This window comes from Colossoma macropomum, unplaced genomic scaffold (assembly GCF_904425465.1).
Source record: "Colossoma macropomum unplaced genomic scaffold, Colossoma_macropomum, whole genome shotgun sequence".
Taxonomy (NCBI): Eukaryota; Metazoa; Chordata; class Actinopteri; order Characiformes; family Serrasalmidae; genus Colossoma; species Colossoma macropomum.
Genome location: NW_023494795.1, coordinates 33,162,069 through 33,176,547, shown reverse-complemented (window position 1 = coordinate 33,176,547; position 14,479 = coordinate 33,162,069). Strand labels below are relative to the sequence as shown.

Genomic DNA, 14,479 nt, shown 5'->3' with positions numbered 1-14,479 from the left:
CTGTAAAAAAAAAGGTAATATTGGGCCTGACTTAAATTTTTGAGTTATTTGAACTTCAAATAGTTCAATTTGCTGAGCATAAAACACAGATTATTGTTCTGTTTATGTACTATTCAAAATTCAATTAACTCAAAATTTTAAGGCAGCCCAAACAATAACTTTTTAAGTTAAAACAACATTTTACAGTCTGATAAGGTGGCCAGTGGGTGTATAATGTGAACAGAACTCTCTGCAGTATTGTGTGATATATATATATATAGTCTGTTTTATATCAAATAGTAAAGCATGAATGGTCTTTAATAGCATATAAACAATGAGGTTGGGCACTGTGTTCATCATAATCCATTCCTATCAGTACTAAAATTGTGTAGTGTAGGCAGATGGACAAATGTGATCTAATATATGGCTAATTTAACACTCACTGGACATCAGTGGTTTTGTTTTGCAATCTCTTAACTCATGATCAACCATGAGGTTTATATGAGGAGAAAATTACTGCGATGATGTTTAAGATGCTATCAGATTCACATGAAACTAAATCTAAATCAGTTCATAATTAACTGCCTTTATATCATATAATTCTATATGTTGTCATTTTTTAAACCTTTTGACATTTGTTTCATTAACTTCTGTTCAAAATTAGGATTTCAAAATTTCAGCAGCAATATACAGCATAAATAGAAGATGTAATCAGGCTGTTTTATTGTGTGTCTCTTTCAGACAGGGCTTGGAGCAAAGTCACAAAGCTACTTCCTGCTCAACACAGAATACAAGGGAGTTTCCTGGAGGTGAAACTCACACGGTCAACACTAACTAAACTATACACACCGATCAGTACATATTTATATATTCCTTTGACAGTCTGCTTCCTTAACTAAATTTACTAAAATATTTTATATTTTAAATGAAGGGTTTATACACCAATGAACCAAAGTAAGCAAACAGTACATAACAGTACATAACATTAGGTTCTAAAAAGTTACATATGTGTACCTGTTCAAAACCTAATGTTTTAAAACAGAACAATGCAACAAAAAGCCTGGAGTCAGACACAGCGTGTGAAGTCAATACAGCTTAAAAATATAACTGCAAAGCAATGTTCCCTAACTTGAAGGCGCCACTGTGTGGCTGATCATGCACCTGCACATAATGTAGCGCCAAATATAGAGCAGCAGCAGCAGATAAAGATACAGGTACAGAAGAAATATTATATTATCTTTGCAGGGAGCAGCCCAGCAACAGCTTAGCAGCTTTGTCTCACAGCGTAGGTTTTTGTAGGAAGCTGTAAAAATGAAGACATTTCTGATGATGATCAGAGCTGTAGATGATTCCATAAAGACTGAACTTAGAATGAATAAATTCAATTAATAAACTGAATATTCAGAATGCCACATATTTGAAAAGCAATGGCCAAGTTACACTGACCAAACAGCTATTCATATGAAATTCATAACAAGAAAGCATTTTTCACCATGTTACAACTGTGTTTTTATCAAAATACCTTGAATTGTCAATAAACATTGGTTTGTTTTAGTGACTAGTTTATAACATCTTATACACTGCATATGTTATTATTGAACGGTTATTAATATGACCAGTGATTTGACACTTCTGTAATGGATATATTAAGTGTGTGTTCTGTGTGTGTTTGCAGTATTGGGGGTGATACAGCCTTAGAGACGACAACAACACTGCCCAGTGAGTTTAACTCCAACTCTCTCTCTCTCTCTCTCTCTCTCTCTCTCTCTCTCTCTCTCTGTCACAGATACATACAGTCGTATGCAAAAGTTTGGGCACCCTGGCCAAAACAAGTTAACACATCTTATATAGAGAACACACTTATGTACATTTTATTGTTAATTTAATGAATTTAAACACTAAATGTGGCCTGTGAAAAAATGTTATGGCACATTTTGTATTTTTTGTTCCATTGTGTTAAACTCAGCAAATATATTGTGCACTAAAGGTTGTAAAAATTGCCATTTTTGAGTGTGTTCTCAGTAGAGGATGTGTTATTTATTTTCACTCAGAAAATCAACAAAATGTGTCCAAACTTTTATATACGACTGTACATACTTATCCAATAACAGTATTATTATTAATAAAAACAGTTTAAATCAAGCTTTACTGGTCACACACAGCCACACACAGTATAACATAACAGTGAAATGCTCATACGACTGCCCGTTTCCACTGAAATCAAATATGCAATAAAAAACTATATGATAAGAAGATAAAAAAGGGTAGAAGAACATAAAAATATGGGGGTCTAATAAAATTCAAGGATCTTTGACTTTAGGTCTACTTGAGATCAATTTTCAGTGCATAATGTTAGATGTTTTGCTCAGGTGAGATGGAAGTGTTGTTTCTGAGCTGACTCAAATTTTGATCAGTTGTTATTTATTAATTTATTTATCAATCAATCAATTTATTTATATTTGTATTTCAGACATCCTGAGGAAGTTTAACCCATCTGTTCAGGGCTTCTCTACAGGACAGGGCTTATTCGCGAAGAAAGGCTTTAACATGGCCGTGTCTGGAGCCAAAACCTCGTGAGTACCTGTCTTCATAATAATAATAATAATAATAATAATAATTTTACATTTTATTTGTGAGTCATTCCGTGAAGTGTGCTGTTTGAACTTAAGTACATGAATTCAAAGGTCATGATTTGATGCTTAGTGTACAACAAAGAAAGGTTATGATGGCAGCCTTAACTGCGGCCAAGATATCAATCTTGAAAGGCTCGTTTGAACCTAATCTTATTTTATCATGCTTATATTTATTAAGGCAGCAGTGATTTGTTTTTGGACTTTATGTTCCCTGACTAAAGGTAGTGGAGATGTACCCTTGATTAGACCACCCCAGTGACAAGAGGGACACTCCCCCAGTGAGAGTTCAGTACCTTTTGTCTGAGAGTGTAGAAATTGTTGATTGTATGTTAACTTTGAAAAATCAACAAAACGTTTTTAAGAAAAAATACATTTAAAATTCATCATTACCATAGTGTATTAAATTCTTTATAACAAGTGAAAAAGTTAAATGAAAAATGTTTTCATTTATAATTTTATTAAGATTACGGACATTTTATGTCCACATAGACAGTCTCTGACTTAACGTCAAACTTTGCAACGCTCAGATATACAGTTGAATGCGAAAGTTTGGGCACCCCTGATAAAAAAAAAAAGTGACAGTAAGTGAACACATCCTCTACAGAGAACACACTTCTGCACACTTTAATGCATGATTACTGCTTATTTGCTAAGTTAAAAATATTTTTTTTCCAATATGATAAAATTTGCAGAAAAATTTATTTCACATTTAAGTATGTTCTCTGCAGAGAATATGTTCACTTATTTCCAAAAAACAGGCCACGTTTGATGTTTTTTTATTTTCTCTAGTAAGTTAAATTCTAAAAACTTTTGCAGCGTAGCATGTTGTTTAGCTCGTGCTCTGCTCAGGTTTGTGTTGTTCTGCTCAAGTGTCTCTGATGATCAACCCAGAACCAAATCCCCTCAGGAGCCGAATCAGCTATCAGAGTGAAGAGATCAGAGGGAGTGTGCAGTGTGCAGCTCCTCAGGACTGTCTGAGTCTGTGTTTGGGTTTAATTTTAGAGCATCAGCAGTAAATAAAACAGCAGATCAGGAGAATCATGATCGGATCTGAGCTGTTTTGTCTGGCTGGTGTCTGATTAGTTTAAAACCAATGTCTGTCTGTTACTGTAAATCAGAATACTGTACTGACCAGCCCCTCATCTCCATCCATCAGTGACCTCCCAGCTCAGGTCAGCGCACTAATTGAGGCCCTGAAGTCCAGTCAGGTAAGAGTGCTTTCAGTCACTGTCTGTTTTTGTGTGTGCACTCTTAAAGAAGATGTTTAAGATGTTAAGGGTTCTTTTTTAAAGAAAATGGTTCTATATAGAACCATGAACACCCAAAGGACCCTTTGCATGATTAAATGGTTCTTTGCACCATGAAAGTGTTCTTCACAGTGATGGAGAATGTGTTGTATATGGTTCTATATAGCACCAAAAAGGGTTCTGTTATTGGTACAATATCAAGCTTGTATCAATAGAAGAACCCTTTTTGGTGCTATATAGAACCATTTTCAAAAAAGGTTCTATATGGTTCTATATAACACATTCTCCATCAATCAGAAGAATGCTTTCATGATGTGAAGAACCCTTTAATCAAGCAAAGCGTTCTTTGAGTGTTTTCTTTACTAATGACCCCTTTTAAGAACCATCTTTTTTAAGAGTGTACAGTTTCAGTGCTGATAGATCAGAGAGACTCTGTCAGGGTTCCTTAAGTCTGTTTAACTGTTTAAACCATATCCAAAGCGCTGATCTTTGGGTGATTTATTTTTTTTTCGGCTGGACATCAACTCCATCACAAATGAATGACGTTAAAGTTAATAGCCACTGATTTATTATTACTTTTTATTAAAATAGGTATATAGGTATACAACTTTTGCACAGACTAATATGTTAAATTCAGTAAATGAACAGTAATTGTGTGTTAAAATGTATAGAAGTGTGTTCTCTGTAGAGAATGTGTTGACTTATTTTCACAACAATATGGAGTTTGATCAGGGGCGGGTAAACCTTTAAATTTATAGATTCAAATCTTATAAACTAGAAAAAGTATTTTTGATATTTTAATCAATATTTCAAGAATTTAAAGTAAATGTATGCTGCATGTTAATTATATTAGAACTTCATATGACGGTAATGTTATTAGAACTGAATTCTTGATGTTCTACAGCTTTCTCAGTCAGTTTAGACTCTTCTACAACTGTCTTCATCATTCTGGATCATTGACACATTTCTACTTTTTTTTGTTAGATAGCTTTCTGTTTTACTATTTATATGAAATCTGAAGTTGCTAGCATATAAGCATGTTAGAATCACTCTGCTATCAAACTGATAGCAGAAATATGATTATTAAAAACAGTGATTCCAAACTTTTATGTGTATTGTAATTAATAATAAACTGAAATATGTGCTTCTCATAATGACCCAATTCTCCTGCAGGATGTGAATTATGAGTTGGACTGGAAGCTGATCACGCTGTTTATTGGGGGAAATGATTTGTGCCACTACTGCCTGGACCAGGTACTATTTTCTGACCATTAGCATATTCCTTACTGTAACACTGTCTAATGTTGATAGGTACACTGTAAAACCTGATGAGTTAAGCCAACTCAAATAGTTCAAGGGAAATCGATTGCCTTAAATAGTTTAGGTTAAATAACTCAAATCATTTGACCATAAATAATTCCCTGAACTGAGTATGAACAAATCACTGCTGTCCGAACAAAAACCTTATATCTCCATTTATCAGTTATTGACATCATTTGAAAATGCCTGTTGCCTTTTGCATTGTCTGTCAATTTCATGATGAATGGACCAAAAAAAACAGCCTAAAATGACTTAGACAAAAGTCTGGTTCCATTGACTTACGTTAAAAGTAAAGTATGTTTTTTCCTTCTCCTGTAAAGTTATCATTTTGGAGATATGAGGTTTTGTTTCAACAACAGCTATATGTTTATTGTTTTATACCCTTAAGTATATTGAGTAAATTGTACTAACACTGTTACGTTTTTTATGTTTTTTTCTGCAGAACAATCTGTCACCTCAAAACTACAGTCATCACCTCATGGAGGGGCTGGATCTGCTCTACAGAGAGGTCAGCAAAGGAGCTAGTACCTTTATCATTCACTTCAGGATTCTCTACATTCTTAAAAAGATTCTTCAAGGGATCTTTAGTAAAGTAAATGGTGCTATTTAGAACCATTATTTTGATATAGAACCATGGGTTCTATATTGAACCATTTTATGGTTAAATGCATCTTATACTTTTATGCATGGTGAAATGGCTCTTCAGATTGTTGGAGAATGTGCTGGTTCTGTATAGTACCAAAAAGAGTTCCGCTATTGTTACAAGCTTGACATCATAACAATAGGAGAACTCTTTTTGGTTATAGAACCGTGACCAAAAGAGTATAAAGCAATACTCTCTAAAATAATTTCATGTCACAGATTCTTTATAAAAAAATAAAAAGAAGAGAGAACCTCTGTAAATATCAAATTTATTTTGTTAACAATACACAAATATACCTTTTCAAAAGAAGAAAATGTCACATTTATCTAGACCAAAGGACGCAAAATATAATCTGGTTTTATTCAAAGCTTAAAATGTCCGCAACATGGTATGTCCTACTTTAAATATCAGATTGGAAAAGTATAATCTTATACGAAAATTCAAAGAGTTTTGTTCTTTTATTCAATAAAACAAGAAAAAAAAGGAAAAGCCCACACTACGCAGAATTAGCTAAGAGCAGAGCTCAAGTGTAGGTGGCAGCCTACAAAGGAGAATTAAAAGCTCTACGACCTCAAACGTTAAGTGTCCCCACAGAACCATTTTTTAAAAAGTTTGTTATTGAATCATATACAAGCACCATTTCATCATGCAAAGAACCATTTAAGTGAAAAAAATGGTTCTATACAGAACCATACAGAACCATTCTATGTCTGTATAACTCATGGTTCTAAATAGAGCCATTGTTTTTACTAAAAAAACATCTTTGTGTGTAGCTAACTGCCACTGGTTTCTTTGCTGTTGAATTCAGGTTCCTCGAGTGTTGGTGAACGTTGTGGCAGTTCCAGAGATGGACGGGTTGAGGAGGATCCAGAAAAACTCTTTACCCTGCATGTTCATCCCCAGGTTTCTGCCTGTCCATCACATTTTCAGATCATTTTTAAACCAATTTCTCCTGAAGCGTTCCTGTTCTGGAGGGCTTCAAGCACGTGGATTGAACTGAAAGATAGCACTACAGGCAGTTAAAACGGGTTGTCTAGGCACTAAGTGTGGTTTTGCCATTTAAAACATTATATAACAGGGGCTAAAATAAGGCTCCGCCTACAGACTAAAGCTCTTTTTGTTTCGGTAATGACATGAAAAAGCGTTTTTTGAGTAAAGTTTTAATTTTTTTATGTAAAAATTCTTGGTAAATCTTTCAACTTCACTTTAAAAGAATTTTAAAAAATCTATGTGTTATTTTCAGAAGCGTAAATGTAGGGGTTAGGGTTTGGGGACAGACACCTCCCAAATACCCTAAAGGGTAAAGCAAGTCTTGGTCTGGGTACTAACAGTGGTCTTATACAGTAGATCTGGCCTTGGTCAGAGTCTCAGGGGTCTTAACTGAAGTGTAACTCCTGTCTTTGTGGTTTTTCTCCTCAGTGAGAAGTGTCCGTGCTTCATGCTCCCAGATGACAACTCAGTAGAGCTGACCGAGATAAAGCTGATTAATCTGCACTATCAGGTAGTTACAGCACAATTACAGCAGCTCTCAGCACTAAGGAGCTCAATATTTATCTGATGAAAATAAAATATATTTCATATATCACATATTTTGCACCAGCACAATCACAGTCATATGCAGAAGTTTGGGCGCCCTTGGTCAAATCCTATGTATTGCTAATTTTTTTTAAGCGAAAATCACATCTGCACATTTTAGAGCACACTTACTGAAAATTTAAACATTAAATGTGGCCTGTGCAAAGGTTATGGCACATTTAAAGTTGATTTATTATATTATAATTTATTTATTAATATATTATAATTTAATAGTTTTACTTAATAATATTAACTGAGCATTTTTCATACATATAGCCGCTCAAAGCAGCTCATTTTCTCAGCTCCACTGACCATATAGGAGCACTTTGTAGTTCTACAGTTACAGACTGTAATTTATCTGTTTCTCTGCATACTTTGTTACCCTGTTCTTCAGTGGTCAGGACCCCCACAGGACCCCCACAGAGCAGGTATTATTTGGATGGTGGATTATTCTCAGCACTACAGTAACACTGATGTGGTGGTGGTGTGTTAGTGTGTGTTGCACTGATATGATGATCAGACAAACACTTTTTTAACTTTTTTAAACACTCACTGTCCACTCACTGTCCACTCTATTAGACACTCCTACCTTGTTGGTCCACCTTGTAGATGTAAAGTCAGAGACAGTGGCTCATCTGCTGCTGCACTGTTTGTGTTGGTCATCCTCTAGTGCTTCATCAGTGGTCACAGGATGCTGCCCACAGGACACAGCTCACATTGTAGTTTGTAGCAGAAATCATTACAGTGAACACCTCTGACGGTGGAAATGCATGTTTCTTTGCATTACACTGAGTTACAAAAGGCTTTAATGGCTTTATTGACTTGTTTACCTTATTTGCAAATATTATGTTTTGTTGTGTAGTGTTTTATATACTAATGCAAATTTTATTTAATTTAATGGACAATAAAATATTCTGATTCTGATTAAAGCGTGTATAATCTCTCTCTCTCTCTCTCTCTCTCTCTCTCTCTCTCTCTCTCTCTCTCTCTCCCCTGCCTATCAGACTGTAACAGAGCAGCTGATATCTGGGGGTCGATATGATGGCCATGAAGATTTCGCTGTTGTCCTTCAGCCTTATCTTCAAAACACAATCATTCCTCTATCTAAAGTGAGTGCAGTCATAACTGGTGGTCTGATATTGTTCTGAAATGTTACAAATGCTAACAGTGACACATCTGTTATGTATTCTAGGATGGAAACCCTGATCTGAGTTATTTTACAGTAGACTGCTTACATTTGAGTGAGCAGGCTCACGCTGAGATGGCCATTGCTCTCTGGAATAACATGGTAAGAGCAGCAACAAAAAACAGAAAGTAGTGATTTGTAAATCCTTTTTGAGGTGTAGCCAATTACAAATACTGCAAAGAGAAGAAATTTAATGTTTAAACTAATTAACTGTATATTGTATATATATTATATATATATATATATATATATATATATATATATAGCATACAATTGTCCAAAATGTCTTGGTTTGCTGAAGTATTAAGGTTTCCCTTCAGTGGAACTAAGGAGTTCCACTGAAAAACAACCCCATAGCATTATCCCTCCACCAAACTTTACAGTTGGCACAATGCAGTCAGGCAGGTAACGTTCATCAAATCCAGACACATCCATCAGACTGACAGATAGAGAAGCATGATTCGTCACTACGCAGATACATACTAAGACTTATTTTTCAGTAACTACATGGATTTCAATGCAAACTGCCCTAGATATTCTTAGATTATAGAAGTGTGTGGTTAAACCCAGCCAAGGGGTTAAACTTTTGATGCATATTTTGACAAAGTGGTGAACCTCAACCCATCCTTGCTCCTAAAGGACTCATCAATTTCAAAATGAGTGTATATTTACAAAAACAATGAAGTTGAGAAGATAAAACATTAAATATCCTGTCTTTGTACAGTCAATGTACAAATCACTGCTTTTTGTTTTATTTGCATTTTAACTACTGTCCTAACTTCTTCAGAACTTAATCGTGTGCTGTAGGAAATGTGCCACTTAAGATATCTTATTTAACCAGCCCACTGGACTATAACTGTCCACCAATCGTGGTCATTTGAACCCACCATCTCCTTTAAAATTGGTTTACAATTCAGCTGCTGCCTGTAACTTAGCAATGGCTGCCAGCTGTTGCAGCAAAGGAACAATTTTGATGTTACTGCATCATCAGCAGACCTACAGAAACTGATCACTGACTGAACCGTGCTGATTAAACGGTGTTGCCTAGCAGTGATGCCAGCATATACAGTGCTTAATGAGATTATTGTCTGTAGCAGAATGTAAACAAACATTCTTGTTAATGAGTTTTCGTGTCTTTATTGTCTCAAAAGCTAATAATAAACATTAACAATGAATCTGTGGTATAATCACAGTAATATGTATTATTGTGTGTGTTTTTTTTCTGTTCCTGCAGCTGGAGCCGGTAGGGAAGAAGCAGATTTTTAACAACTTCACACACGACCGCACAAAGATTCAGTGCCCTTCAGAGGTGAGTGTGACCCAGCTTTCTGTTACACCCAGAAACAGAAATAGCCTCAGTAAGGCAGCAGTGCTGTGCAGCTCAGGGACACTAGAGGAGGAAGAAGGACATGGAGGAGGAAGTGAGGTGATGGAAGATGAACAATTTGCTCATCAATACATATTTAAAATGTAATGTAATGTAATGTAATGTAAAATTTAGACTTACTGTTATTTTACTGAAAAAACAAAACAGCAGTTACTCAAAAGTTACTCAAAAACAACCTTGCACTGTCCTCAGCAGCAAACGTCATAAAGGCCAGCTTTGCACCAGTGAAGAGCCCATATCAAGGAAAAGTACATTTTCTTTCACTTTTCTTAAAAGAGTCACTTCCCACTCTATACAGTTCATGAATGGAATTTAAGCTGCAGAAACAGCCCATTTTGATTTCATTTTTTTGTGATGTCACAAAATCCAGTGCATATCATTTGGGCGCCTCCTGGCCTGAGAGGTTTTGCTTTGTGTAAGACATCATTCTCAGCTTGTATGGGCACTACAACAAAGCTGGGCAAAATACTGCCTCAATCCCAAATGGCTCCCTACTCCCTATGTAGCACACACTACGTGGGTCATTATATAACAGCTTCTACACATAAACAGTGTTATTCACACAGACATTTAGGTAAAACTTTACTGTAGGGTTCTGTTCATAAAGCTACATGACACCTACATAAGCTTGTCATGACAACTGATATAACCCTACATAATTGTTTATAAATGCTTATTCCATCAGGCGTCATCTGTCATAATGGCTACTTTAGCTAAGTTTGATCGAAGTTGGCAAATGTAACCTTTCTAGCAAATTACACCTATTAGAGTAAGCATTTATAAACATTTATGTAGATTTATGTCAGTCACTACAAGCTCATGTAGGTGTCATAAAGCCTTATGACCGTACCCTACAGTGAAGTGTTACCAAGTTATAAATACCATTTATATTCAGTCAAAGCTGCACAACATCTTCTCTAACATTTAGTGCACTATTTGGGTGTAAAAGCCAAACCTTCATGACCTACATCTTTAAAAAAGATGGTTCTTCAAGGGTTCTTTAGTAAGGAAAATGTTTCTATATAGAACCATGAACACTCAACGAACACTTTGCATGATTAAAGGCTTCTTTGCATCATGAAAGTGTTCTTCAGATTGAAGGAGAATGTGCTGTAGATCAGCGTCGTGAAATGTAATGCAGTGTATGCATGTATGCATGTATGACAGTGGTGCACATGCGCAGTGCAAATCGGTAGCCACATCCACCTAGACTGCTTTTTGAAAGAGGGTAGCCAATCAGAACAGAGCTCATTTACGTGTATCAGTCTTTGAAGCACAATAACAAACAGGCTGTTTAATTCTAAGGGATAAAGAGAGGTTGGAAAAATGTAGGACATGGGCTCTTTATTATGTAACATATATATATATATATATATATATATATATATATATATATAATTAGTTATTACTGTTTATGATTTCTGTTTTTCAGGCTCAGCCCTTCATTTACACCAAAATGAACAGTATTCCTAACTACAGTACCACACCAAGCCCAAATATCACCCCTCAGACAACCCAGCCAACCCAGCCCACCCCGTGCCCCTCCACAGTGCCCATCTGGGTGCCTGCGGTGTTTGGGGTCATTGGTTTACTTCTCGGCTGGGGAATCACATGGCTTTTCCTGTGGAGGCGGATGAAGAAGATGAAAACTGCAAAGGAGACCAAAGAGAGAGAAACAGAGCTGAAAGGAACTAGCCTTTAGAATGGATTAGCCTTCAGCATGAATCAGTCATTAGCATTAGCCGTTAGACATTAGACTGTCAAGGAAAAGTTCAAATCAGCACAGACGACATCAGTCAAGAGGTCCTGAATGGTGGAATTATATGACTTTCACAGCAAGTTTCAAAATGTCTGCATAATTCAGTGGTTGAGATGTAAACAAAGTCATTCAGAGTGGTTTGGTGTGAAATGGTTCATCATAGACAAACTTACTAGCTCAGATTTCTTTACATTTTCAACATTTGGAAGACGTTCTTAATCAGAGCAACTCACAATTGGATCATTTTTTACAGAAGCAGGAGAAGGTAGTATTGTTAGAAGTCTTGCTCAGGGACTCTTATTGGTATAATGCAGCATGAAGGGCAGAGGTGTTACCCACTCATGATGTCTGCAACGCAAATATAGACATTTTATTTACTATCCAAAACCACCAGTGAACCTACACGTGTCTTCTGAGCTTTATATGGAATATTGGTGACGATAAAACAGTGAAAAAAATTTTCTTTGGGGACTATTTTGCCTGTTTTAATTTCATTTTTAATTCATGTTGTGCTGTAACCCCAACTGGCCATTGTTTATTCAAAATACGCAAAAACTTCAGCAGTAAATTATAGGCACTTGTAGTAGACCTTGAAATATTACATGAATTACATTAAACCTACCTATCTGCTTGAACTTGACACCTGGCATCCTTTCTTTGCTGCAAGTTCATTAATACTTTGGCTCAGTTTCTGAGCTGCTAAGCTGAGGTTAAAGTGTTTATGTTGGTTTAACTGCAGCTGAAATGCAGCTACTGTGTTCGGTGACATGACTGGTGTGGAACTGCGTAGAATTGTGTAGAACTGAGGTCTAACTGCTGTCCCATAGACTGTTGTGGTGGCATATCATGTTACAGTGCATGCTGGGGACTGTAGTGCAGTCTGTCGTAAAACAGGCTAATATTAAAAGGAAATTAAAATACTTTTGCGGGCCTTGTGTTTGACCCATGGGTTTTAGGCCATCATAAAACAGTGCCTCAGACATCATATTCATAACCATTTCATGTAGTAACTTTCTGCAAGGGAGCTTTTACCGGTGGACGTCTGGTTCCTATCACCACCACTGTGAACAAATTTTGCCTCTTAAGTTTCTCTAGAACAGAGCATTTCACACCAAACCACTCTGAATGACTCTGTTTACATCTTAATATTTAATTACGCAAACATTTAAAAACCTGTGAGATTCCCCTTTAAGCCCCAAATTGAGGATTGTGCAGTAGCAATGTACCTCAGCCCTTTGTTTGTTGGACAGACTTGACTTTGGGCTTAAGAGAACTTTCTAAACTGAGTAATCATGCTTTGTAAAAGTCCCCATAAAGAGCTAAACACACACACACACACACACATACACACTCCAGCTGGACGAAACGGTCCAAGTTATGCAAAAGAACCTCGTGAGTCTCCTGGCCTCAGAAGTCTGAAGTTCATTTGTTGGGAAACTCGTGTCAGTTTTAGAGGGATTAATTGATTAGCCTCTAATCATAAAGACCAACTTTACAGCCTTAATATGTAACTTATGACATTTTATATAATTTAATTTCCCTTTGTAAATTACATTGTTCTTCATTTTGTTTATAAAGTCGCCCCTCAGTACATATTTAAAATGTAAAGAAGACAAAGACTGGACAGAAGATTTAGACTGATTTAGCTTACTGTTGTTTTGTGTGACCATTCAAAACAATTTGTCACATAACAAAACAAGCTTGGACTCTCCTTGAGCCCAAAAGTCTTAAAGGCAAACTTTATGGCCATAACATGTAACTTATTAAATATTTAGTGTTTTAATTTCTTGGATCACTTTTTTGTTTGTTTGTTTGTTTGTTTGCTTTATTTATAATAAAAGGGTCTTGTATGTTTAAAATGTATGATAAAAGGCAAACTCAGGGAGAAGATTTAGAATAATTAGGCTTACATTATTATTATTTCTCAGGGTCAACCGTTTATTTACCAACATGAACAGAGTCTTCAGGGCCCAGAATAAGTGACCTCAAACAAGAATAAACCACAGAAAGATGATGTCAGTGTGATCTCTGTTCTATTTATACATTCAGCAATAAGAAACTATGAATATTTTTGCTTTCATTTTTAATTTTAGTGACTTTTAGTCATGTTCTGCATGACAAACAGCATGGCACAGCAGTGACTTCTCAGATGATATAGTATTATTTTAATGTGAACCAACAATTTTGTCCCTTCTTTTTAAGGTTAAATTGTAAAAATGTTTTAAATGATTGTTCTATAATTTTATATTTTATTTTGATAATAAATTTTGCTTTAAGAGATTTTGTCGATGTCTTTGAATACAATTAATAGTATAAAAAGAAAAAAGAAAGACTAACTGCAAGGAGAGAGTGAAATCTCTTTTTATATTTCTGATAAATTTGGTTGTGTTAGTGGTGTTACTCATTAAACATTAAGTGCTTTTAAAATTAAATGTAGATGGTTCTATATAGCACCAAAAAGGGTTCTCCGTTGTTACAAACTTAGCATCATAATAATAGAATAACCCTTTTTCGTGCTATGTAGAACCCTTTTTAAAAAGGTGCTATATAGAACCATATACAGCACATTCTACTTCAATCTGAAGAGCCTTTTCACAATGCAAAGAACCCTCTAATCATGCAAAGGGTTCTGTGAGTGGTCATGGTTCTCTATAGAACCATTTTCTTTACTAAAGAACCCTTAAAGAACAATATGATACTGTTCAGATTCTCAAATGTAGGGTATAGTGATTAGAAGACCATTTCAGACA

At 35.6% G+C, this 14,479-nt stretch overlaps 1 protein-coding gene across 1 annotated transcript in view; it reads left to right on the top strand.

Moving 5' to 3' along the window:
* Positions 1-12,120, top strand: part of LOC118815844 (phospholipase B1, membrane-associated-like) — a 33,847-nt gene extending 21,727 nt beyond the window's left edge. Inside the window, exons 32-43 of the mRNA XM_036582230.1 lie at positions 721-788; positions 1,655-1,698; positions 2,450-2,552; positions 3,769-3,820; positions 5,033-5,113; positions 5,622-5,687; positions 6,631-6,725; positions 7,242-7,323; positions 8,402-8,506; positions 8,590-8,685; positions 9,818-9,892; positions 11,403-12,120. Of these exons, the coding sequence (XP_036438123.1) occupies positions 721-788; positions 1,655-1,698; positions 2,450-2,552; positions 3,769-3,820; positions 5,033-5,113; positions 5,622-5,687; positions 6,631-6,725; positions 7,242-7,323; positions 8,402-8,506; positions 8,590-8,685; positions 9,818-9,892; positions 11,403-11,672 (1,137 nt within the window). The 3' untranslated portion in view covers positions 11,673-12,120. The remainder of the gene's footprint in view (positions 1-720; positions 789-1,654; positions 1,699-2,449; positions 2,553-3,768; positions 3,821-5,032; positions 5,114-5,621; positions 5,688-6,630; positions 6,726-7,241; positions 7,324-8,401; positions 8,507-8,589; positions 8,686-9,817; positions 9,893-11,402) is intronic.
* Positions 12,121-14,479: the final 2,359 nt, after the last annotated feature.